Source organism: Ceratina calcarata, unplaced genomic scaffold (assembly GCF_001652005.2).
Source record: "Ceratina calcarata isolate Rehan_Ccalc_2016 unplaced genomic scaffold, ASM165200v1 scaffold267.2, whole genome shotgun sequence".
Classification (NCBI taxonomy): Eukaryota; Metazoa; Arthropoda; class Insecta; order Hymenoptera; family Apidae; genus Ceratina; species Ceratina calcarata.
In genome coordinates, this window is record NW_017148873.1 from 494,675 (window position 1) to 520,358 (window position 25,684).

A 25,684-nucleotide genomic window follows, 5' to 3' on the forward strand; every position below is an offset into this window, starting at 1 on the left:
CCGGCTCCATTATTGCGCGTATAATCGCGATCGTTCCACGTGTAATCGCAATTGTTGCACGTATGACCGATCGTCAATTGGTTCGTTGCTAAGCGAAGCGTCAGGCCTTCGGGCGAACGCGAAGCAATTACGCAATAGCCGGGCGCGCGATTGTAAGACATAAGCTGATCAAATGGATGCGCACGCGTACTGCTCGTTGTTTAACCGAATAATTACGATGGATTTGACGGAATTCGATGCTACTCTCCTCTCTGTGCGCCGTATGCGCGCACCTGCCAAATCCTCTGATGTTCTTTGTGAAATTTTATGCACACGTTTCACATTTTCTTTCCTTACCTTTTGAGTAATTGATATTAATGCAAAAAAAAAGTGATCAACAATTCGTATTGACGAAAATTAAATGGAAAACTATATCAGGAGACAATTTACTAAAAAATATCAGTGTGTTCATATATTTCTTGTAACCATTGCAACGAACCAATTGGAGAATCACGTTTCTGAGTCAACGTAGATTATATTCATAGATTATATTTTTATAACTCGTGATACAGAGCCACCCCTCATTCCTGAGGTCCTTGGCAAAGCCCATCCAGGACGCGAGCTCGCATTTATAACGAAATTCTCGTCAGTTTACGATACGAGCCATCCCCGGAGTTCCCCGATTCGCCGATCGATCAACACGGTTCGTTGATTCTGACTCAGGTGCGCGCCTGTGGCTCGTCTTACCTGGCTGGGAAACTCGGCTATTTCCGCCGTAAAAATCGACTACTAGCTGTACACTAGCTCTTTATTTTCACCGAAACGACCAGTGGGTGGAACGAACGATAGAGAACAAAGGGGTAGCAGAGGTAGGAGGAGGAGACTCTTCTCCTCGGCTCGTCGCGAACGCGATCTCGTCAACGATTAAGAACCGCGCCGAGGCGAGGTTCTTTCGCGTCGAGTTAGTCGAAGGGAAAGAGGATCCTGGTGGGACAGATGCCCACCCTCTTTACTGCAACCTCTCTTTACTTTTACTGATGCCAATGGTTTTACCGGTGGTTCGTCGAACTTTTCTTTCATTACTGCCCGCCGTTCCGAAGTGGTAGGCGTTTTTATTTAGCTACTGGTTCAACTATATAGTTCTTCTTCTGCTAATTTAGTGCGACGCAATCAATTCTTTAAGATGATAATAACATTCCAATACGAGTAGGTTTTTATATATTAGGATGTTAAGAAGTCTCGATATTCAACCCCATTAAATTCTGTGTTTAAGGCAAGTAAATTGAGATTTACTCTTCAATTAAACATTCTGCAGGAAATTATAGGGAAAATTCGTCCAATACAAATCATGAAATCATTTAACATTCTATAGTGCGGATAATGAAATTAATACAAGTAAATTCAATTATTTGGTCAATACGGAATGTGTAGTACCAAGCCATATTTATCAATTGATATATTCAATACATGCATATATTCAACAGAGAATCATTGTTTAACATATATATTAATTACAATTTTATTAAAAGCATCCCCCCCATTTAAATACATTTTATCTTCGTTTTTAGTAAACAATTTTATAGCTATTCATCCAGAAAGGTTACGATCTTTTAATATGAATTAAAATGTCAAGTACGAATCTGGCATCATTACATTCTTTACCCAGTTCACTATAATGTAAATATGTATAGCAACGAGACAGAAGAGACATGGATCATTGGAACCGCGTTTGTACATCACACTTTTAATTATTTTTAGCTTGTGTTGAATCAATGTTGATTAATTATATATAACTCACTAAGTAGGTACTTTATCTCGATAAATAAGTGTAATGAAGTAATTAATGGGAACATTTTATAGCATAATAGAAAAGTGTCCTTTTTTTGTAGTTTCAAATTTTTATTTTATCTTTAAAAATTATTAAACGATTTCACCTAATATTGTACACACGATGGATTGATTTATAATTTATATACTAACAACCTGAATAAGCAGGTACTACCTTTTAAGAAAAAGTCGTGGCACATGAAACTGTCAATCGAGCATTCAGTTGCATTTCACTTCTTAAGTCGTACAGACATCTTGATTAAGTCCTATCGAATATGACTATGTATCTAAATTCATGCTTAAACTGTTACAATCATCGTCAAGCAAGCTGCTTACTGGCATTTCGAACAAATTTCATTCTCCCTGTATTCTTACATATAATCTTATTTCAACTGATCTATATTATAAACATTAGCAACTCATCTGTATTGTACATAGATACAGTTAGCACTGTATTTGTAGCTACCATTTTTGTACCAGTATTGTACATTTTCGTCATCGCACACTCGTGCTATTGCATTTACCAAGTCGGAAAGTTCTTCCCTCATTCAATCACACACAAAATCGTTAAGTAAAACAATCTAAGAAACAAATATGAAGAAAAATACACGTTCATTATTATAATACTATGAATGAAATTGTGAACCTGGTTCTCAGTCGCCTTACTAATAAATATATTCGTTAATTGACATCTAAAAAGGAGTACATATTTTTTATAATACATATGAAAAGCAGAACTTCAAAATACGAAGAAAATCGATTAGGCAGTCATTCATACGCGTCAATAATTAGCAAGAACCTATTAATATTAATTAATACTCAATAAAGTGACGGTTCTCCGAGAAGATACGTGTTCACCGTTATACGTTTACAATGGGAACTGAAATTTCGGAGAAATTCCTCCCATCGACGCCGAGGCGACAGGTCGATGAGAGTCGCGCTGGGCAATAAACTGGAACTCGTTTCCATTCCGCGGCGTTCATTTCCGCCTGACGAAGATATTTTCCAGGAGCTCCTTGGTGATGAGGCGATGGGGTCTGGTCGGGCTCTCAGTGGGCCTGCCGTAAAGTCGGCTGTTGATGGCGTACAGCTTAGGGCTTAGTTCGCATCTAACGTTGAACCACCAATCGCAGACGAACACCGCCTGGCTGAATTGCGTGCCGTTCGGGCAGAGAAAGGTCGCCTGACGGCCGTCTATGTCGCAGTAATGCCACGCTTGGCATCTCGTCTCGACGTCCGCGAAGAAACCCGGGTATGGCTGATCGTCGCAGTAGAAATTTGTGTAAGGCACCTTGCCCAATACCGGGTAGTCCGTGCCCGCGCGACCTGCAACGCCGTAAAACGATACATTCACTACCCAAGTGAAAGAGTTAACAGATTGACATGTTTTTATTTTGGATATGGGCCCTAACAATGACAAATTACTAATTGATTCATCATAATGAAATAATGAAACGATTAACAAGATTGAAAGATACTAAAAATCATAAACATGTTTCTATTATAACAATTTTTTCAAATATCTTTACATGGAACAGTCATAATTATGAAACGAGGAACGTATCTATTGATTCCTCAGGACGTATATTAAAATCCATATTTTGTACATTCAGGAAGGGCGATTATCCAGGAAGGCAATGGTAGTTGACGACGCGTTTCAGCCGGAAATCTCGTTAACCGATATAACAGGATACAGGACGATTTTGGGCACAATAACTGACGAGGAAGCACGGAGACGGAACGGAGGATCGTTCGTGGGGCGAGACAGCCTTAACCGATCCGCTTCTCGCATAATTTTCGCGAGCGGATCGAGCAAATCTCTCTCCTTCTCTATGCATTGGAGCTGTGTCGGATCAGTATCCTCTATTAATCGGTGGAAATGCTGCAAGGGCCGAGATGCACCGTACCGTGTTCGGGCCGGTTGACACCTGTATTACCTGCACAAAGCAGCCACGCTACTGGGTATCGACGCGACGCGATGTGTGCACGTCGACGGCTGGCAACCGTCGCTACCACCTCCCACCCTCTGTTCCTCGCCCTCGCCCTCTCGTCTCGTTGCTTAACGATGCGTGAACCACGCGGCATGTTCGACGAACTGTTTACAGCGCAGCGCGAGGGGGTAAAGGTCTGCCGCCGCCAGCTTAATCCGCGGGATTACCCCGGCTCTGTTTGACCGTCGCCAGAGATGATTCTGTTTGTCGAGATTTCGCACGGTTTAACCATGTTTCTTGAGCTTCATACGCGAGAACGTGGAAGGCAAAGCTCCTTACTTTGAACTCTGATCTAAAAATCGTGTCGATTTGATACTTGGAAACAATGAAACAATGATTAATTGTATTTCGAGTGATAACTACTCTTTCGGAACGTAATAGAATGAACTTGCTTGCTTGCTCTTTAGCTCGTGTAAAAGGCAATTGACTTTTTAGGTGGTTGTCTTGCAACAGAGTACCTCAACCAGTTTTTCTGAGATTTGTAGTAACTGATTATCAAGTAGCTTTTTTATAAACATATGTACAAGTACTTGTCTAATTACTACATTTTACATCCACTTAATGAAGTATTTATAGCTCTAAACGCGGAATTCTTTAAAATTGTCGTACATTTCTTAATACTCTCAATCTGGCATTGTTTTAGATATGTATTCTTATAATGTATCTGTTGTATATTTTTGATAATTCTGAAGATTTTGAAATCAATCTAGAGTCATAGAATGAAAACTTAATATTTGTTGTTGTTCATTATTTTATCGAAATTGAGTATGGCAATTGCTAGTAACAAATGGATTTTCGCGTGTTTATCTCACGTCACTACTAAAAGTGGAACTCGTTAAAAGAACAGACGTAAACGGAAACGGCAAATCGAATGAGTTGAAGATACGGAAGTTCAAATTAACAATCAGAAAGGAGAGCGTCCATTCCGCCAGCTAAGGTGAAGTAGACGCGGATAATTACATGTCTCTCGAGCTTTCAAAGGGTTAATCAAACCGGATGCTCGGAATCGGCACGGATTTACGACGAGCCGCGGCCCCGACCGTGAATACGAGCGTAAAGAGCGCGCTTTAACCAAGCCAGAAAACTTTGTTCCCCGCATAAAAAGTGCGCGCGGCCTCCCTGTTTCCGCGGGTCGTCGTCGCTTCGGTTGCGTGCGAGATTTCATTTTGAACCGATCGTGCCATGAAATTAAAGCTCCTCGTCCGAGCAGGTCCGCCTCTTTCTCGTTGCATTTTTAGAGAACAAGTTTCTTTTATCGCCTATTTACCGCTCAAATCTTCTGATTTTTCATTATTTTTATTTATTTTTATTAGTTCTTCAAAAAACTATTTGTTCCGACAAAATACTTATTGACTGATTCAGAGAAACTGACGTTTATCTTATTTTCCAAAAGAAATTGTCTTTATAATCGCAATTTTCATTTGCTTACAGTGTCTAGTTTATTTTATAGAAATGCGGCGTATGACAATGGAGCCAGTTTGAACACTTGTTTAAAGTTCGAATTAAATTTCTTTTTAAACTCCCAAGATGAATTTAAAGGACTCGTACGTTGGGGTAAGACCTATAACCTGACAGTGTCTTTAGAGCGGGAACTTTAAGAAAGTAAGACCAGACTCTACTTCCTGAAGTTTGAATACCTATGTTCATTAACCTTATAAATTTACTGCTATTATTATTACGCATACTACGAACTTTAAAACATTAACGTTAGATATTATTATACCACTTAAAAGCAACGCAAAATTGCTATGCCTTTTGGAAACTTGGCAGTTGCTTAAAAAGACTTTGCTTACTTTATTTTGTTAAACACTAGTGTCCGTTTATAAAGGAAATTAATAGTATTTGAAGGAAAGGAAAGACAAGTCTGTAAAGTCCGTTACTGATCAAGTAAAGTCATTTCATTTAATCTTATAACAATAATGCAATAGCGATAATGGAATTAACGTAAAAGAATGACGAGGACAAGTTTAGTCTCGATAACGATTGGGGAAAAGCATCTTTCTCTGGATCAAATCTTAGTTTAATAAACCGTGCGGCTGTTCTCCTAATAATGGTTTGATCTTTCTAAAATAATGAAAACTTTCATGACTTGGAGCAATGTTTGAAAAAATTTCAACGTTAGAACATTGTTAGCCACGTCAGACGTTGCATACGTTTTATCTGATACATCGTAACTAGTCGTCTTATACGCAGAACCATTATAATTTGCTGGGAGACGATTTGGAAGAGGAGGGGCTGCATCGTCAACGAGATGGAAGTAGAGCCTCAAAGTCTCGTCTTGTCACAACATCTGGTTCCGGGATACGATTGACGTACTATTATGCGCGTTTCGAATCGATGAAATCCCTTGCATTATTCGTTAATGGATGCCTGCGGTAACGAGAAACATTATTGGCAGCCGCATTACACTATCACGAGCAAAAATATGATCCCAGTGGAAGCGGAACGAGCACGCATAGTCTTCTTTTCTCCCTCCGCGTGTTCCATGGAAAGAAGAACCCAACGAAAGAAGCAAACGTGGGGCAAAAAAAGGAGAAAAGACAAATGGGGAAAACGTAAAAGGAGGAGGAGAAGAAGAGACTCACGTATATTTCCATGCGAGTTTACAATTGTCCAGAACGATCGCGACGTCCAAAGGGGCAAAAGGTGTCTATTATCAACGGAGAACTCTTCTCTCGTTAGGAGGAATTTGTTCGATGAGGAGAGAACGAACGGTGGACAAAGGGAGAACGGAGAAAAAGGGAGAGGGAGCGGAAAACGCGCGCGCTTTGATTCGCGTGCACCACGAGTTTTGCTTATTTATTCCGGCCCAGCAATTCGAGACTGAAGATTCTTAGAGCAATTTCCTTCTTTATGCGGGTCACTCGTTGTGTTCCTGAGATATTTGCCGATGCTCTCTCCAACTGGCTGACCCGGCCAACCCTCTCGCCCGTCCTAACTACTATCGTCGTGCTTCTCGCGTTCTTCCCGCTCGACGGAACGACGTCTTTACAAATTCGCGGCGCATTCTTCGGATTTTAATTATCATCTCATTGTGCAGAATTTTCCTAGAAACATGTGGTTCCTCTTAAATTCATGGCTGTTATACCTGTTTGCCATTGTCTTAGTGCCCGGTTTGAGAAGCTGTTAGAATATATTGCATTCCTCATTAATAGAGGAATGGCTATGTTTACGAAATATTTTACCAGTTCTTTGTACTCGCTTATACTATGCTATCGAAACAATATACGTTGCAAGTAGTACATGTCACCGACTAATCAGACAATTCAAACGACGTTCGTTATACCTATAAATTATTATAGAATTTGAAACAGAGAAGAGAACGAAGAGAAACTGTAAAATACGTGTATTGCAGAATCCATTTAAAAGAAATATTATTACGGTGTTATAAAAGGAACATGAGGCTACGATACGATCGGGAAACGGGAAACAGAATACCGATGGGGATGTTCCGCGATAGCAAAGCTTCTTAGCGAATTATAACCAACCATGCAAGCTTTTCTGCTCTCTCTGTTGTCCGTCCAAACAACTTTGTATCACCACCTGACCCTAACCTGTACCATTCCCTCTTCTCCGTTTCATCCCCATTCCATCTTTCTGTCTCCCCGTCTCTGTTTCTGCCTCCATAGCTATCCGAATCTCATTCGAACGAGCAGCATAGTTTCAGGTGGCACATCTCGGCGATCTCTCGCCCGGCCAGGAGGAATACGTTCGTTGTTGCCGCGCATAAGAGACGCAGTGTCGGCGGAGAACGCGATCTGGCTGACGTTAACCGAACGGAGAGACGGATGATGGAACAGAGAGAGAGAGCGAGAGAGATGAATAGATGGCCTATAGAGAGACAGTACGTGTGCACTCTCCGACGTGGTCTCGCAAACTCGTTCGCGTCGCGGTGACATCCATACGAAATTCGCACCTTCCGCCCGGTTGTCCGACCTGTTTTGTCAAACCGGAAGAGATTCCGTGTAGCCGCACGGAATAAACGTCCCATACCCCTCTGGCCGCTACCCCTTTCTGATCCTCCCTTTTTAATCGCTGCCACATTTGTCGGCCTCTCTTTCGCACGCGCTCTCCCGGGTTCGCCACCCGGACCACCGTCTCTCTGTCTTACCTCGACTGTCTCTCCCGTTGTAGTATTCGTCGACGCCAGAGCACGCTCTCTCGTCCAGGTAATTATAACTTCGTCGGATTTCCACCGCGAAGCGTATTCTCGCGCCTTCCTTCTCCTCGCCCAGCTTTTCATCCCTTTCGCCGTGCCGCGACGCGAGTCGACGATCATCGCTCTAATTATTTCGTTCCTTCGAATGGCGAATTCGCAAATATTGTCGCGTTCGACATGCTGTGTTGAACGAAGTTCCTCGGGCGACGCGACGCGACGTCACTTTTTTTGGGGGGTAATACCAGGACAACAGTGATAATATAGTTTTAAACGTGCTACTAAAATCAAAATTGGATAGTGGAAATGCTCATTAAGAAAGTTTAACAATTTATTAAATCTAATAGACAATGCAAGCGCCTTTTGGTTTCTAACGAAGTGGATTAAAAAGGGAACTCCGGAATTGTTTTTTAAAATTGTGACTATACATTAATGGCACTATTATTTGTCGATGGTTAAAATTATAGGAAGCCTAGAGTTATGATAAGCGAGATATTCATCCTCAAAGTTTCATATAAACTATTAGTTACAGAAAGCTTTTAAATACATTTTCTGTGGAAGGTAAAGAATGTATAAGAACTATGTAGTATTTGTTTACTTATGCAGATACTTTGCTGGAAGATGAAATTCTTTCAAGTCATGACGTAAGGGTAGTCGCGTGATCCAAAATAATGAAAAGTCGATGCGTGCGATCAAAACGAACAGTGATCATCGTAACTGGCTCTATTCCGTTGCCAAGAAGCGGCTTTGGTTCATCATCAAAACAGCAGTCGCGTCGATACAAAATTGCCAAAGTCATCGTGACACGGAGAGAAGAGGCAGCTCTATTCCTTTAAAAATTGCTACGCTCTGGCCACAAAGGATACGCCATTTGCTATCGGGCCAACATCTTCAGCGTAGCTCCTCCATTTGAATAGCAAAATCGTATTTGTTCCATCGCATAATGGAGCTGAATTTACTTTCTAACGTAAAAAAGCATGATGCACTTGGAGCACCAGGGGCCACTTAAAATGCATCAAAATATTTTATTCGAAAACGCTTACTGTCGAATATATTTACATTCTCTGTAAGATTCGCGTTAGTAATGGTCAGTACGAAGCATCTCGAATATTGAAAGAGAGATTAAGATATAATTCTAGCCTAGTTTCAATGTTAGATTACGGACAGAGTCGTCGTTTGCTCTATCATATGTCATTGCTTGAGATCCTGAGATAACTGCGGCGGTATTATCTGTTTAATCATTTGCTGATCGATGGGATCAGTAACAATGTCTGTTCAATTATCCATCGGTCAATAGGGATAGTAATATTGGTTTACGTTGTTAGTTCTCAGTTAAGTGCCGAGTGGTTCCGTTTACCTTCGCTCTTCCTCCAAACAAATTTTTAATAATAAATGTGTAAGTAACGGAAACAAACAAAACAAATCCAATAGCTTTAGTAAAAATAAAAGAAGAATTTTCTAATACACATCTGAACAGTTTTGTATATCAAGGAGTGCTAGAATTCGTAAAAATGGTTTATAACATTTTTCATTTATCGTATCAGTTCAAACACGTTCCTTCTAAACGGACGTTTAAATTAAAAATTACAAATTCACGACGATTCAACAACGAATCGATTCCACGAGACTTCCTCGCAGACCCTTTCTGGAATCTCGCCAGGACGTTTCATTCTCGTCCGAAAAGAGGAAGAATAAGAAGGAAGGGAAGACGAGCAAGGAAAAAGGGACTATGACTCTCCTCCGGGCGAAACGTTTTCGCGTAAAAGGGAAGAAGGGCTGAGGAAATAGCTTAAGAAATAAGGGTGGGTAGAAAACCGGTGCCGATCCGCTATCGTTTACACTTCGCGGGGGTTGGAAGTGGAGCCAGCCGTCGTACTGCTTGGCAAATGAAGGACGAACGCCCGGGAAATGCATCAGCCGTAGCGGACTGTCTGTTCTTTCCCCTCTTTCTCTCTTTTATGTCCTCCCGTGGCAGCCATCGTCATAAAGTCAGTCAGCCGAACGGGACGAGGTTTGTCGCTACCCCACCCCCTACTCCCATACCTCGTATCATTTCGCCTCTTTTTCCCCACCCCTGTCCCTCCCCTATCGTTCTACCGATCCTCCCCCACGACACCCATTTCGACTCTCTTCGTTCTTCCACCCTGTACGCGCGTGCTCGTTTCTCCTCCTCGTACGTTCTGAAACGCACGAGACCTACGCTTAGAGGTTCGACCGAGAAGGGAAACGGAAGGAGAATCGCAATCGGACGGCGCGGGAAGAACGGTGCAGGGAGACAGAGAACGGTACGGTATGGCGTGGCATTTCGTCTTCGTTCCGCGCCCTGTCTCTCCGTTCGGCCGCGATCCTTCAACCCCGGCATGCTCCTGCAGGATCTACCGCCTTTCGTGGTGCAGAGGTCGCGTCCCGGGCTCGGCTATTTCATTATCCTATCCGAGAGTGCGACCGGGTGGGGCTAAGTGAGAGACGAACGAACGTGGGGATAGGTCGTGCGTCGGCGGGCACTCTTCGAGACATTGAGACGAACGTTAAGTCAATGAGATAAGTTCACGTTATGTGCCATATTGATTCTATTCGGATTCTGTTTTTATATGCACGTTCCTGGCTCCACTTCCGATACTTATCTTTACAGATTCCTAAAATTTTCCTTTCATCGCTGATGTCTCTTCAAACTGAGAGATACCACAAAGTTTGCAAAATCACATTTGTAAAAACGTGCTCGAAAAATAATCTGAACAACTTGGATCTTTCATTACTACGTGTCGCATAGGTTTCATTTGAAATTACATATTTTTATAATGTATACAATTATTTGATTTATAAATTGGAGTCAGTCTGATGAAACCTTTAATCATAAGTAATTCGTACGAGTAGATATTCTGAACTAATTGTTACGTTTAAGCTACTTAGAGGTTTAACAGAACAGTGCTCGCAGTGGGATTAGAATTGATATAATCGTCTAGAATCTAAGACAAACGAATCAACCCGTGTATATGATAATCATACTTATCAGATTAGCCATCATACCAAGGTGTATTATAAGAGACGATAAAATAAGGTGATATTTTATATTTTCAAACATCCAATAAATGTCAAGCATTTACATTTAAAATTAGCAATGGACAACTAAGATATATTTATATTTTATTTTTTATTATAAAAAATTTTTTACAATTTGATTTTGCATAAAATTGTTATATACTACTAAAAAAGACGTACCTTCTATTACATCATAATTTATTAAAAATAAAATATATAGGTTACTTTGATTACAGAATTAAGATCCACATTATTCAAAGTTCGACTAAATCTGAATAAAACGAGGGAGCACAGGCGGTATGATTCCATCCACGATATATTGGTAATTACATAAATCGTATAAAAATCTTGGACGATTAAATTTCCACAATCTATTGTATAACCGTTGGATAAAATATGTATCTCGAAATGGAAAAGTTCGCGTTCAACTGGAATCCCATCAAGCCGCGGATCACAATAGCGACATACATGCATGGCCATAAAATAAAAACCGGATTAGACCCGGACACGCCGTTAGAATCAGTTTTCTTCGGCATAGGAATTACGATATCCCGATACGCGATAGCATCCGCCGCGTGACAATGGCCGTTACGTGTTCCGGTTTTGCGACGGAAACAACCGCTATTGCACCCCGGAAAACCATAAGCGATAATCGACGTTAACATTTAAGCGCGTCCTGAAATGCGAATCTGATCGAATCAAGAAATACGTAATTGTCCCCGCATCAAATGATACATTATAAAAATGAAATTTTATTTTTCGTTCTACATAGAATTTGCAAATTTCTTATAAGAGAAGCGTCGTATTCCATTGGTTTTAGTTTATTATAATCATTGTATTTAATAGTTCACAGATTTTTTCTGTACTATAGAAATTTATCTTAACTTGCACGTTCCACGTCCGAACGATCATGCAAAATGTACTACTCACGGCGAACGAGTAAACCCCATTCCCGTGCCGCTATCTTCGTGGGCAGACTTTAAACGGAGGCGGTATCAGCCACGCGCCAGAAGAAGGCCTCGTCTCTTCCGCTGAATAACGTTTAATTTACCGCGTAAATTTTCTAATAATCGGCCGTTACACGCGCGTGTTCACATAAATCCTCACCGGCGCCAGGAACATTCCTTCGTTCCGTTCGCTGCAAAATAATAGCGCGCGGCGCGTTGAGGGTTGAGAAAAAGTCTGGACGCGACCCTTCGTGGTGGCAGACTACGTAATGGAAATTTTCCACCGGTCTGTGCCGGCTGGTGAATATTTTACGATCGATCAATCATCGGGGAAGGGCTTGTACGTGTGTGCACAAAGGGCAGCGATAAAAGTCGAAGGGGATCCCCTCGTTAGGTCAGTGAAAAACCTTCAAAGAAAGTTGAAACCTACTCACTCGGATTTCACGCGTTCACTGTTAATAAACGTAGATCGATTAAGTGGCTTCTTGTTCTTCCTTGCTCTTGGTTAAAAATTTTCTAAGAAAATTATACCTGATAACGAGAGAGACAGAGAGAGAGAGAGAAAGAGAGAGAGAGAAGTAATCGAATGAAACAGGCTGATAAACCGCCCTTAAACGCGATCTTGAGACACGATCTCTGAATAAAAATGGTTGCCAGTTGGATAGGAACGAAACAATAGCGACGGCGCATACCTCGACGAGCAATAACTGTCTTCGTATTTATTTCTTGCCTTTCGTTCCACGTTTCTGCAATCGCATAAAACGGCCGCTTAAATCCGCAGAAACTTGTCGAAAGATATCCTGCAAGCTCTAGTACCTCCTCTCGTACCCAGAAAATAAGGGACCGGAAGAAACGAATTTAAATACGACGTTCCTCGTGAACGACCAATTTCCCCCGCAATTGGTCGCGATATTTTCGTTTCATACTTTTTCTTCCACCGTCGTACCGTTAGATATTAGATTCCGGGAAAAGGAAATCCGCTTACGGGGAGCTGGATCACTTAGTATTTCGTTGCACGAATTGAGAAGAGTTGACACGAGAAGTGAAACCAAAGGAAATGGATTATATACACACTTTCAAACAACTATCGATTAGCCAGAATACTTTGAAAAACACTAATCCGTCTTTGGATGATCGTCGCGAGAGCTTTTCCCGGATACTCGCCTTCCTACTTCGATTTCAAAAGAACTTTCTTCCTAGAAAAGAAGTTGAAGGACGCGAAGACGAATAAGACGTACAAAGCTCGAGGAACAAAAGGGAAATAGAGAACGGAGGATGGAGTGGAAGAGAAGATTCGTGGATACGTGAAAAAGAAAAAAGTCGGCTGGGGTGAGAGCAACAGCTTTGGTGAACGGAGTTTCTCGAGATGATCTTGTTTACGTACCTGGTATCGATTTGCCGAGATCGAGATACTCCCGCACGGATGGGCTCAGGAATCCAGGAGGCACAACCGGCGCCTCGTTTGTCGGATTGTTTCTTTCATCCACGTCTTCGTAGTAGTAGTCCTCGTTGTCGCGACCGTCATCCGCATCCGGGTCCACCGGCCTCGCCCTCTTCGACACTTTACTCCCGCCGGTGTCCCGTACACTTTCTGAAACGTGAATCCTGTCGTTTATAACTTCTGTTCAGCGATCCTTTAAGATTAAAGATTATTTTGTCGAGTTCTCATTAGATTTAGATAATAGGACTTATACGTGATCTTTACGATAAATAAAAAAAATTATCTACCTATTTTATCTTAAGCTGTTGGTTAGTACATCAATATAGAATTTGAATAAGAAGACAGAGCACTATCCTATGTTACTTAAAGTAAAGTAACAAGTTTTTCCAAATTGTATTCCAATTTCCTGGTAAAGTGGTTCACGTCCGTTCTTCACTGTGTTAACGATATTTAATCACCTTTCCTCCGGTAAGAAAAATCAAAAAACCCTCTTCTCATCAGAGTTAAGAAAAACCGAACGAAAGAAACTGAACCACCTTTCCCGGAAACTTTGGATCGAAACCATACAACCGAGCCGGAAGCGGCAGCGTTCCTGACCTCTCGGTGTTACCGTTGCTTAAGCCGCAGGCCCTCCGGACTTGACCTAGTCACTGACGAACCGAGAACAGGAGAGGGTGGGACAGGAAAGTTGGCGTCCGATTTAGGGGGAGAATAAAGTTTTCCCTTGGACAGAGGTGGTGGTGGACGAAAACGAACGTATGGGAGAGGGAGAGAGAGAGAGAGAGAGAAAGAGAGAGAAACGCATCAGAAGGTTGAGACAGAAAAGGTAACGGGTTGGGGGTTAAAGTTTTGCGGGCACGTCGTCGCGATTACGCGAAAGCCGCGGCAGGTTTGCACGTAGCTGCTGCGTTATTCACGACAGATTCGTGCACACGCGAACGATTTCACGGGGCCGGGCCACTTTATCGAGAGAGAACGCTTCGGAACGGCACGGGCTCGGGTTCGCAAAGTCTGCAGCTAATTAATTTCAGCTTTGTATACCATTGTCGTTAAACATTTCCTCTGTCGGACAGACCGGTGATTGCGCTCGTTCTCCATCATCGCCCTCTCTACTCCGTTCCCACCCCCGTATATAAAATATTCAAAATTCCGAAATCGTTAGGGTTACCGTATACATTGCGCGCGCAAGTCTGTAATCGATTCATCTCGCGGTTCCGATAATACTGACGGAGCTGAGTTAATAATCGGAGGAAAATTAACTGGAAAAAGTAGCTCAATCAAACCTTTGCTAGATACTTATTTAAGTTAATATAATAGTTCTAAATAGGGTTGCAGGCTGTGACAAGAATTCTCTATTATTTGTCTATTGAGAAATGTATGAAAAAACTATACACGGAATTTGTAATAGAAAGAGACGCCCGCCACCGAACTTCGCTTCGTTTGAAAATAGGTTTCGCGATACTTCAATACAATTATAAGGTACCGTTGCCAAGTTAACATGATCAGCTTACTAGAGAGACGAGAAACGTGCGTACATAGACGAGCAGAAAATTTGCAAAATATTCGAAATTCCAGTGACAGCTGGCCGAACGTGCACGCGTCTAGAGTGGCTCAGGATGGCAGCCGCGGAATTCTCGCTATCCTATAGTGTATATTGTTTGCGCACATTGTCGTGTACGTGTTACTTCCCGAGGAAGGTGGATACGATCCCCGTGTTCATCCCATTTGATGCCGGTGCGTCCGTGACGCGGAAGCTAATTAACGGCTCATCGACCGGCCTGAACTTTATGCGCGTCTAAATACAACGGATTAATTCGTCTGTATGGACATCGCATCGGTACGGAAACTATATGCGAGATTTTCACCCAGTTCTCATTGCGCTGTATTTTTTCTTTGAAACTCCGATAAAATAATTAAATGACAATGCTTCGATAAATGCCCATCGCGTATCGTCAGATGTCTAAATGCTTCATACAAGCTGAAAATGTTACGAGTTTGAGCATAGTGAAAGTTTTATAAGGCTGGCAGCGGAATAAGGAGAAACAGTCAGTGTATGATCAGGCATAGCGTCCTTAGTTAGGTACTTATATGTAGAATTCTACGATATATCTTTGAAAAATGTGTCAGGTAATAGAAGAGATTCAATTTAAGATATATTTTACTACGACATATCCTAATTTCTGTACGTGTTCGTATGACCATGTAGCATTATTGCTACTTCTAACGCATCTTAACAGATTGGCTTCTTTGGGTGCAATCGACACTTAGAAAATGCCGCGGTGCGGGGATAAAAATTCGCCGAGCCGCGTGTTTCGATTATTTTTTCAAATCGTTTTTTTTCCCCTCCGGTTACTTCACCGGAACGGAGCGGCGCTTTTTACGCGTGCATCGGCTCGGCGCGGCGTGCTCTGCTCGGCCGATTGGTCAACGGGGATGCGTTTTCTCTATCAGGGACCGTGGTCGGGGCAATAACGTCGCGCTTCGCCGGCCAAATTTCATAAAACACGCGCGAGTAAGTAGGGACGCGAAATCAAATAATACTCGGTGTATTAAATGCCACGAACAAACAGGTGTAATTATTCGGCAGCCGAGCGAATACCAAATAATTATCAATGTTTCGCTGCATTCACCGCTGCGCGAAAGTATGCATCGAACTAGCTCGCCCGGAACTAAATTAACGTGGTTGCGTGTAACAACAAACGAATTCCGCGGGATCGACCGCAACGGCGAATCGCCCGAGGACATCGGCCGGTGAAATTAAAAAAAAGAGAGAACCAAAGATAAAATAAAAACATACAACAGCGGCAGAAGGGGGGACAGAGGAAAAAAATATTATCTTCCATTTGTGCGGATCGTTTCGCGCTCAAGGCTAGGAAACGTTTTAACGGTGTTATCGATCGTCGAAGGGGGATCGGTTGATGGTTAATTAACAATCGACGATTTACGAATTCGTTGATTATTTTCCACGCTGCCCTAATTATCATGATATTCGATTCGTACCCGGGAAACGAAAACGCGTTAAAAATTGGACAAATTTGCGAGTCTTCACGTTATACATCCACCCGGTAGCAGCCACTCAATTTCGGAACGGGTAATTAAATGGTCGTTAATTAACAAAGAAACGCGCGACCGTTTCCCGGCTTACTTTGGGAACGCGCACCCGAGAGTAGCGTAGAGTGGAATGGAATGGGACGGGATAGGATGGTAGCGTAGCGTGGCGTGGCGCACAGTAGCAACGCGACGAAATGAAATGTTTTCGCTGGCCTATCAATTGTCGACCGAGCGTTGAGCAAACACGGATGAAAAAGGATATAATCGAGTTGAAGTTGAAACGTTACTCGGAGTTGTTGCTGTCTCTCTCTCTATCAGAGCTTCGCAAAATTTCTTTCGTGAACAGTTCTGACTTGATGCTTCAAATTCGAAAGAAATTCGTCTGGATTTTTTAAGGTCGTACGGTTCCTAAACTTGATTAATATTCAAAATATATTTCATTCGCTTTTTTGAGAATTTTGTATCCATTTTTACGGAAGAATGCACAGCGTATTCAGTATAGATGTTGTGATATTGAATGCAGAACATTTAATAAGGATAATTTTTAAAACGTCTTATTCTATTTGTGTTTGGAAGCTGGCATTTCGATAATATTGAGGTATCTTCTTTTATTGTCCGATTCGAATATCTATTTTAGACTGAACTATTTTTTTCACGATTAACTTAACTTGGTTGTGTCTCACAAATTTTTAATTGTTTACTGGTTGGGAGTTTACTTTCATTTCCTATTTCACTATGAATAATTTCTAATAATTTATGTTACGTATTTTTACAATCTACTTTAAATAGTATTGAAATCAGGATAAGCGTGACAAAATTTTTATTTTTATAATTACGTAATAGAGATTACAAAATCTCGATAATAGGGCGACGAGGTTCACTTACGTAACGCTAAATATGTCGACAGTGGAATTCATTAAATGGCAAAGGCTAGGATTGTGTAACGATGTAAGCTAGGCTATAACTATTGACCTAGAAATTGAATTCTTTTGTGAGACTGAAACGTCATTGATAATCTCAGTGTATTTTGTTACGAACAGTACTGTCTCAGATAGACGGGACGGTTTATAGGACGACTATTAAATACTGCATTACAAAATACAGCAATGTTTGTGAATGCTTGACATTAAATTCAGAACGCCAAAATTTATTGGGATAGAATCTACTGTAAATTGTTTTTAATTTCTGATGAATTAATTTTTACATCCCATGACGATTATAAAAGTAACTGGAAATAGTAAACCATTTAGTAATGAATAAAAACTGTATTTTATCCAAGAATAATAACGTCTCTCGATGAAGAATGTACATGAAGAGATTTTTCCAATTTTCCACGTTTCGCGTCGGTAATCCCAAAGAACCATATCTCGCCCCCTCTCTTTATCTAATATCTTTCGTGAAGCATTATAAAAAAAGGTCGGAAGACGAGCAGCGAGTGCGAGATTCGACCAATCCGTGTTCGTTCGGAATGAACAATGTTCTTTTGTCTCTTTTTCTTTTCTCGGATTAACACTTTTATTGTATAACACGAAGAGTAAAGAGGAGAAGGGTTGCACGCGTATGCGAACACGAAACGAAGCGGGCAGGTCGGGTTAAAATTCGAAGCTGACTTCGCTAAAAGACGTCTCGCCGGGGGAAACGGAGTCCCGAAAAGGTCTAGAAGCGTTCGCGAAGAAATTCCTCGGGCGTTCGAGCGAAAGTTCATTCCGTCTCGCGGATAGAGGATAGTCGTCGACGGAACGAGAAAGAGGGATTGTGTACAGCAAAACGCGAGAGGGGTAAAAGGAAACGTGGAAAATCGAGGGAAATAATGACGACTGGTGAAATGAAGGAGAATGGACGAGCGACGATAATCCGGCGAAAAGTTTCAAAAGGGAGGAGCGAATTTTGCGGGGAAAGCTGCCGGGAGGGAGTAAAACGAGAGGTAGAGTTTTTCTCTACCCCTACCCCCTCGTAGCTGAACGTTAAAATATTAGCTTCTAATTTTTTTTTACGAACGAACGCCGTTGCTTGAATGAATGGCGACCCGAAATTTCCTTCGAATAATTTTTAGACTATGCGCGATTATTTTTTGCCGTTTCTGTATTTTCAACGGTAGAAAAAACTCGTTGCCCCGGTATTAAATTAAAAACTTCAATTTTATCTTGTTGGCTTTTCCAAATTATTTAATATTCATTCTGACAATCATATAATTATTGCACTCTACGCAATTAAGAATTTTAGATATTGGAAACAGTTAAAGCATAACAATATTGTTTTATCGATTGATTTTATTGGTGGTTGATTTGCTAATTATCACGTCGTAATTAAATACCTTTTATAAATAGTTTTATAGTACATCACAATGTAACTTGCTTGAAAGAAAAAATTAATTGAAAACTCAAAAATAGTTTAATTAAAATTAACTACGTTACTCTCTATCAAATTTGCGTGGAAATATCGATTCTATGTATACCATTTTAATTCCTTCAAATTACGATTATTCCCCTTATTTCTCTTAATTGTATGCTTTAGTATTTAATGAAGAAATTTCGAGCGTTGTACACAAGGGTTGAAAAGGAGATTAACCATGGAAACGGTGCGGTGCGGCAGCGCGGTAGGACCGAGGCGAGGACGGAAAGGATGGTAACGAGAGAGAATCTTTTCACCGAGGGTAGTCCCTTTAGCAGCAAAGAACGATCCTGACTCCTTTGTGTTCCTCGCTTGGTCGACCTCTTACAGAAAGAGCCATTTAATGGCGCGTCCCTTTTCTCCTCGTCCCGCTTCACTAGCGATGGACTCGGGTCACTCAGAATTCAGGTGTCCCTTACCGCGCTTTGGAATCTCATCCTCGTTTGTCAACTATTCTAAGCCATGCATTACGTCGATACTATTCATATCATTGATCCAATACATTTTAAATATTAATCTTCCATTGCCAAAAAATATTATGTCTATTACATTGAATGTGCATAAAAATGGTAGCTCACTGAGACCTTTTACTGGCAGTAAATCATATCAAAAGACAATATTGTTAAGATGATTGTCCGTTCGTACTGGATCATTCTCTACCGAATCGGTTAAAATGAAACGTCTAGAATCTACAGGTCGGAACGCATCGCTACCTCCATCCTTCCCGTACGCAGAATGGTACGCATGTGTGTACCCCGAACGTGCGCGAATGGATTGCGAGTTTTCTCATCAAAGGCAAACTAATTACGCGGCTATCCTGCCGCCCCTTCTCCGCCGCGAGATCGCCGTTACGATTCCTTCTGTTCGCGATGAAATTTCACCGAATCGGTCGGGTGCTACCATCGCAAGCCAGGATCAAATAGAAGAGGGCCAGGGGTGAGCGGACACAAGAAGAGGTGTGCGTGGGTGAGTGGGACAAAGAGAGAGAATGAAGAGGGTGGTCGGTTAACGGAGGAGTTCGGTCGGAGGTGGAAGGATGTGCAATGGATGGAAACAGAGGCAGAACGAATGGACGTTGCTTCGGGGCTAAACAGTGGCGCGTCGACGAGGATGAGCAGAGGGTGTACGGTGCGGGACGAAGGGCGGGTGGGTGTGAGCCGGCATAGGGTGCCGAGAGCTTCGTTAAATAATTAATCGATCTGTACCCGCTCCCCCGACTGTCGAGGATTCCTTCCTATTCTACGCCGGTTCGCACAAACGTTGCGTTTTCTGAGCTTTTCCGCGCTGGCCGCCGCACACGGAATGAATCCACGGTTCAAAGGTGAATCGCGGAACTGGCGAGGTGGGTGATAGAGAGCAGGGACGTTTATCTCGAGAACGACAATGGTAGTTGTACGTTCGGAATGGAATGACGGGAAATGAAGGATTTTCAGCTATCTACTGACGCTATGCAAATAAGATGTTTTTCTACTCGTAGATATTTAAATATTAAAACGCTAGAAAGGAAAAAAATTATTAAGATACAAAAATTTATTTAGTGAATAAACTTAGACATAAAATTCATATACCTAAAGCATCTCCTATTAAAATCAGAAAAAATTCTTAGTGATTCATTTTGTATAAAACTAATAGTAGAGCAGTATATATGTATATTCAATTTTAATTACAATTCTTTATTCTCTATTTCAACTCAGTAGAACCATGCAAAGCCTGAAGAGATACGAAATCACGTGACTTTCTCCATGCTATCTTGGTACCGTTCATTGCTCGGTCATCATTTCCTCGGTATTTCGTCACATTCTATTTATACGCGACCGAAAGCGTCCGCGTTCGAGGAATTCGCCGGCGAATTCTCGATTATAAGACTACGCCGCGCCCCATGTCTGCGTGGCGTGGCCCGCGTGCGAATCGTCACGCGTAAAATTCGAGAAACCCTCGCGGAAGCCTCGATCGTTTGTTCGTTATCGCTCATCTCGAGCCGTAATCTCTCTCTTTCTCTCCCTCCCACTTTACTCTCAAATAACCCCGGGACGAAAATCGTAGTAATTTTGAATAAAGCTGAAGTGAAATTTCGTATTCTTTCGTCCGTAGATTAAGACACTTTGGTATGAATGCTCTTATTGAAATGTGATAAAAAATTTGTCGATGTCTGATATTCTAATAATAAATAATGTCTTAATGTAAGAGCTGAACTATTAATATCATTCCCAGTGGATTACATTTTGACAAAAATTCTGTTTAAAGAAGACAAGGACTGTACAATTTCTGATAGAAGAAAATCGAATCAAATTTTCTTCCTCCAATTATGCCAAAAATAAACCAACTAACACATCACTACCAAGATCCCAGGAATTGATCGGTAACGTTCGTTACCAATTAATTTACTAGTTGAAAGGCGACAATTAATGAATTCCAAATTTCGATCTATTATTTCGGATTCAGTTATGGTATACGTACAACGAGGTACCGGGCCCCCGTATTAATTGCAGCCACCAACGGAACGCGTGTATCGCGAATAGCGTAGCCGGGCACGTCCCGCGGTTTCCGCTCATTACGCCGTGCGAGTTATTACAATATTTTCATCCTTCGCGACCACTATCGCTCTACTACGTCGTGCGGAATTAATCGCGGTGTTTAAATACCTAACTTATTCAATGTCCAATGATTTCATCGTAAGACAAAACTGGTTTACCAAAACACAAATACATCGATCCGCAATCCGCTATCTTTATGGTTCCGAATGTATTGTTGCCTAATACCCAAAACTTTAGTCATTATCATTTTGACTCATCACTAAAAATTACTCCCTGTAATAAAATCGTTCGATGCTCTTTTGATAAAATTATCAAACGACGAAATATTCTATACAATAATCCTTATTGTCTGACTTTATACATATGTTCATAAACTGCTTATAACGTTCATAAATATCCGCCTAGGCAATTAATTTTTTACAACAACCTCTCTTTCTTTTTTGACTATCTCTTGTCTATTTACACATACATCCCCATTATTCCGATGAAATTAAGCGACGGATGCACATATTTTGTAAAACATTCAGGCGAACTAGTGACGAGTCTTCGTCGACTGTTTCTGTCGCACGAACCGCTTGTTTTTCTCACGTCGATACACGTAAAACGACGCGCTTGAAGGAAAAAGAGTCGCGTAGCTATTTCCTGCGTCTCGCGGCGCGCAAATATCCCAGAGAAACGGCGTTTTAATATCGCGGGTACCGCATGAAAATTCGCAACAGAATTGGGCAGAGGTTGGTTACGCGAAAAGAGGAAACGGAACAGGGAGGAACAGAGAAAGAGTGGAAACTGAGAGTGAACGATGGACTGAATTTGCGGGGTTGAAAACAGGTCGAGAGAAAGAAGCCTGTGTGTCCTCGTCAATGCTCGTCAGTCTCGACTTTTTCTTTTCTGTCAGTCATGTGACAGTACATTTTAAATTAAAACGTAAACTACGCATTTCTTTCACTTACAATTACATTATGCTGCATAATGTCTTTTCGTAATCATTTATACATAGCATAATTTACATTGTAATGTATAACTATCAAACTCATCTTTCGATAGAAAGATAAAAATTTAGACAAGTTTGAGTTAATCTACAATAATAATTTTATTTTCTACGCTCTCATTAAATTTCGCTAAATTTATTTAAACTACTACTTTATTGTTCGAGATACTGGAGATTCAAAGTAAAAACGTTACTGAATGACTTTTTTGCGGCTGTCCTTCGCATAATTCGCGGGAGCGATGCGAAAATAGAAAAAAGTACACCAAGATCAGGGAAGATGGGCAGCGGAGAGCGTCCTGTCTGATGCAGAACGTTGCGGAACTTGTGTTAATTATTTGATGTCGGAAAGATTGACGTTCTCTGGCGATAAATTCCTGCTTTTCCCTTGGCAATGTACATTATTAAATATAATACTAACGTTTCGATGTTCTTGGCTAAGTTCAAAAATTCAGATCTGTTTCGTAGATAATATTAAAAATTATATACATATACTTTATTGTAATTATTATATTAATATATACTGTACTGTTTTTTAAAATTTCGTTCTTCTCAAGAAAATCACATTATATAAATATGAAAGAAAACTTGCATAGTGAGGTAAAGAATTTGCTTTCCCTTGCACCGTGCTGAGCATTGTAAAGGGAAAAATTGGTTTCCTCACAGAGAGGCGGTGTTCATTTGTGATTTGAAACTACATATTCCCGTCGTCGAAAGTTCTGACGCCTTGGGTTTTTTCCTGTTTTCTTTTTTCCCCACCCTGGAGAACGTTTCCTCGTGACGAGTCTGACGGTCGGTCAGCGCGAAAATTCGTCGCGGACACGCATGCGAAATGTCGCGATTGAATTGCCGCGGTAAAAACTTGACGGAAAAGTCGGTTCGTTTCGGAAGAAATCTAAGTTCTGCTCGGCTCAAAGAAACTCTGGAGTTTTATAAATCGATTTAAAGGAAGGTTTTTGGAAATTATTAAAAAATAATTCCTAATGTCTGATTTAGAGGAAAACGAGTCCGGGATTCTTTGTTCCTGTTTAACGAATTGCACAATTTATAATTAACTCTCGTATTAGTTTATATCATGAAAAATATTTCGATTACTTTCCTGATGAAAATTCTTTGTGCACAATACGTATCTAATGCGTTTCATCATAAATAAAAATATGTACCATTCAATATCGCAGCATGTTTTTATAAAACGTAACAATTTTGAAAATTGTACAATTTCCCAAATGAAATTTACGTAGTCCGGTCAGGGACGAAATTTAACTGTAAAAAGGAAGACGTGTTATAAATTTCAGCAAAACTGAACAATCACGATTTTCTGGGAAAGTGGCCTCCCGCGCGCCGCCGCGAGCGACTTCATTCACCGCGAAGAGACTCATAAAATCTAAAAAGACGGACAATTGGCAGGAATTTTTGATGAAAACGAGAATTTCCTACTGGATTATATTGCAACCGCTCCGTTTACGGTTCCCACGAAAACCACTCTCCTAGTCTACGTGAGAAGAACGAAAAAAAGAGAACTGTAAACGAGATCCCCCAATGTGGAAGGAAAGACGAACAAAAAGAGAAGAGGCGTAGGTATAAACAGTTTGACGTAGAAATCAATAAGGGGCAGTTCAGATAAAAAATGAGGAACAAGGGAAAAACTGCAACAACATGTCTGACGAAAATAACGGGGATGAAAATAGAATAAAAAATGGAATGCAGGGGTGGCTGATTTACATCGACGGCGGAGAGTCATCGGTGGATCGTACATACAAAGCCTTCGATCAGCTTCCTGGTTTCTTCCGGTTGCCGCTATTACTTTTTTCCTGATAACTTCATGCTCACTCTCAACGTTTCAGTAATATCTAATTACGAGGATGACGAATCCGTGGAATGATAGCGAGGAAGACTTCATCCCTTTTTGATACGCGCATTTACGATACATTAAACTTTTACATCGTTCGGAAATTCTGTCAATTTATAGTATATTGATGAAGGAATCTGTATCTGTCAATAAAGCCTGTCAGACTTTTTCTTGTTGAAGTGAACCATAAACTATTTATATATATAGAAATATTTTTATCATCTTTCACAGAATGTTAATTACATTCTATACGAGATAAACTTTAATATAAATCTACGATTCTCTAATGTGATGAATATTATTATTTTGGAAAGCAATAATGTTGTGATTCATGTAATTACAGTAGTAAAACTAAGAACGGTGAGCTACGTTAAATAGCAGACTAAACGGAGCGACGAGAAACATTTTCGCCTTGGTAAAAATTGTCTCTTTGCAAAAGCTCATATAGCGCCGCTGACTTGATTCAGAGTGTAGCGTTAACTCGGGCTAATTTCGTGACAGGTTAAGTAATGTTGATTAAAGCTGGCGTCCATTACGAGATTACACCGCGTGTAACTATTATATTTTTCGTGGCGCGGTGCAGTAAATGCGTACGTATCCTACAAATAACCGACATTAGCGGGTGCGACGTCTTAAAATTATTGTCGGCGAGAATTTTCACGTTGAGTGTTCTCTCTTCTTTTTTTTCGCCGTGATGCCGTAACTTTTGCGGTTACGAGATGAGCAATTACTTCCACGGAACAGTTCAATTTTACTGTGAGATTTCGCCGAATTGATAAAACAGCCTGTTTAAAAATCAGACTATTAATCATGACCCGATTATGTTGTCGATTTATTATTGCATTCGATCATCAAATGGGTGATAGGTATTATTTATTGAATGATTTACAAGTCTGGAGTCTTCTTTTAAATCGTTGTATGACGCAAGGCCACCAATGAAATTTGAAATTTGAAAAGTCTTGATGATCGACCATTGAAATCGCATCACGTCAACAAAAAACCTGGTGATGTGTTTGAGATTCGACTGTTGAAAGGGAACGTCCCTCAGACTCGTGAACAATGGCCCTGGTGTCGCGTATTGAAACGAGCATCGAGTCATCGTGAAAGCGCATTCGAAACGGTTACCTAATGCTGTGACGCTGTCCGCGTGGCACGTGTTCATCATGGTAGTCACATTTTCGACGCCTCCGTCCATTGATTCTCTCGTGTTCCCTGCCTCTTCTCAAGGTTTCCACTTCGTTTTCACTCTCGGCGCTTAAACATGCGAGCCACGCTTTAGAAAGGTGATACACGGGCGTAGGATGACTAGAACGTACGATGTGTGCCAGCTAGCCGTTTCCGAGACCTTAATCACCGCCGTGGACTGATTTAACCCTCTATCGATCCGTCGAACCACGTCATACGATGTAATCGTTATTTTTTATCGTATTTATCAATGTTTTATTGCTTCAAACCATCATTGATAGCGTTTAGAAACAATAAAAGTGTTTGCGT

At 41.1% G+C, this 25,684-nt stretch overlaps 2 protein-coding genes across 25 annotated transcripts in view; one reads left to right on the forward strand and one right to left on the reverse strand.

Moving 5' to 3' along the window:
• qin (tudor domain-containing protein qin) overlaps nucleotides 1-25,684 on the forward strand; it is a 208,500-nt gene that overhangs the window by 129,374 nt on the left and 53,442 nt on the right. The window lies entirely within an intron of this gene.
• Nucleotides 1,277-25,684, reverse strand: part of LOC108623421 (uncharacterized) — a 69,070-nt gene continuing 44,662 nt past the window's right edge. Inside the window, exons 1-3 of one of the 7 annotated variants that reach the window (XM_026812248.1) lie at nucleotides 25,316-25,564; nucleotides 13,324-13,530; nucleotides 1,277-3,132 (exon numbers count right to left, since the gene is read on the reverse strand). In XM_026812248.1, the coding sequence (XP_026668049.1) occupies nucleotides 2,786-3,132; nucleotides 13,324-13,530; nucleotides 25,316-25,385 (624 nt within the window). In that variant the 5' untranslated portion in view covers nucleotides 25,386-25,564 and the 3' untranslated portion in view covers nucleotides 1,277-2,785. Of the gene's footprint in view, nucleotides 3,133-3,743; nucleotides 8,179-11,922; nucleotides 12,254-13,323; nucleotides 13,531-25,315; nucleotides 25,565-25,684 lie in introns of those variants that run through there. The other 6 variants (XM_026812250.1, XM_026812249.1, XR_003388963.1 and 3 more) reach the window with 6 other exon arrangements.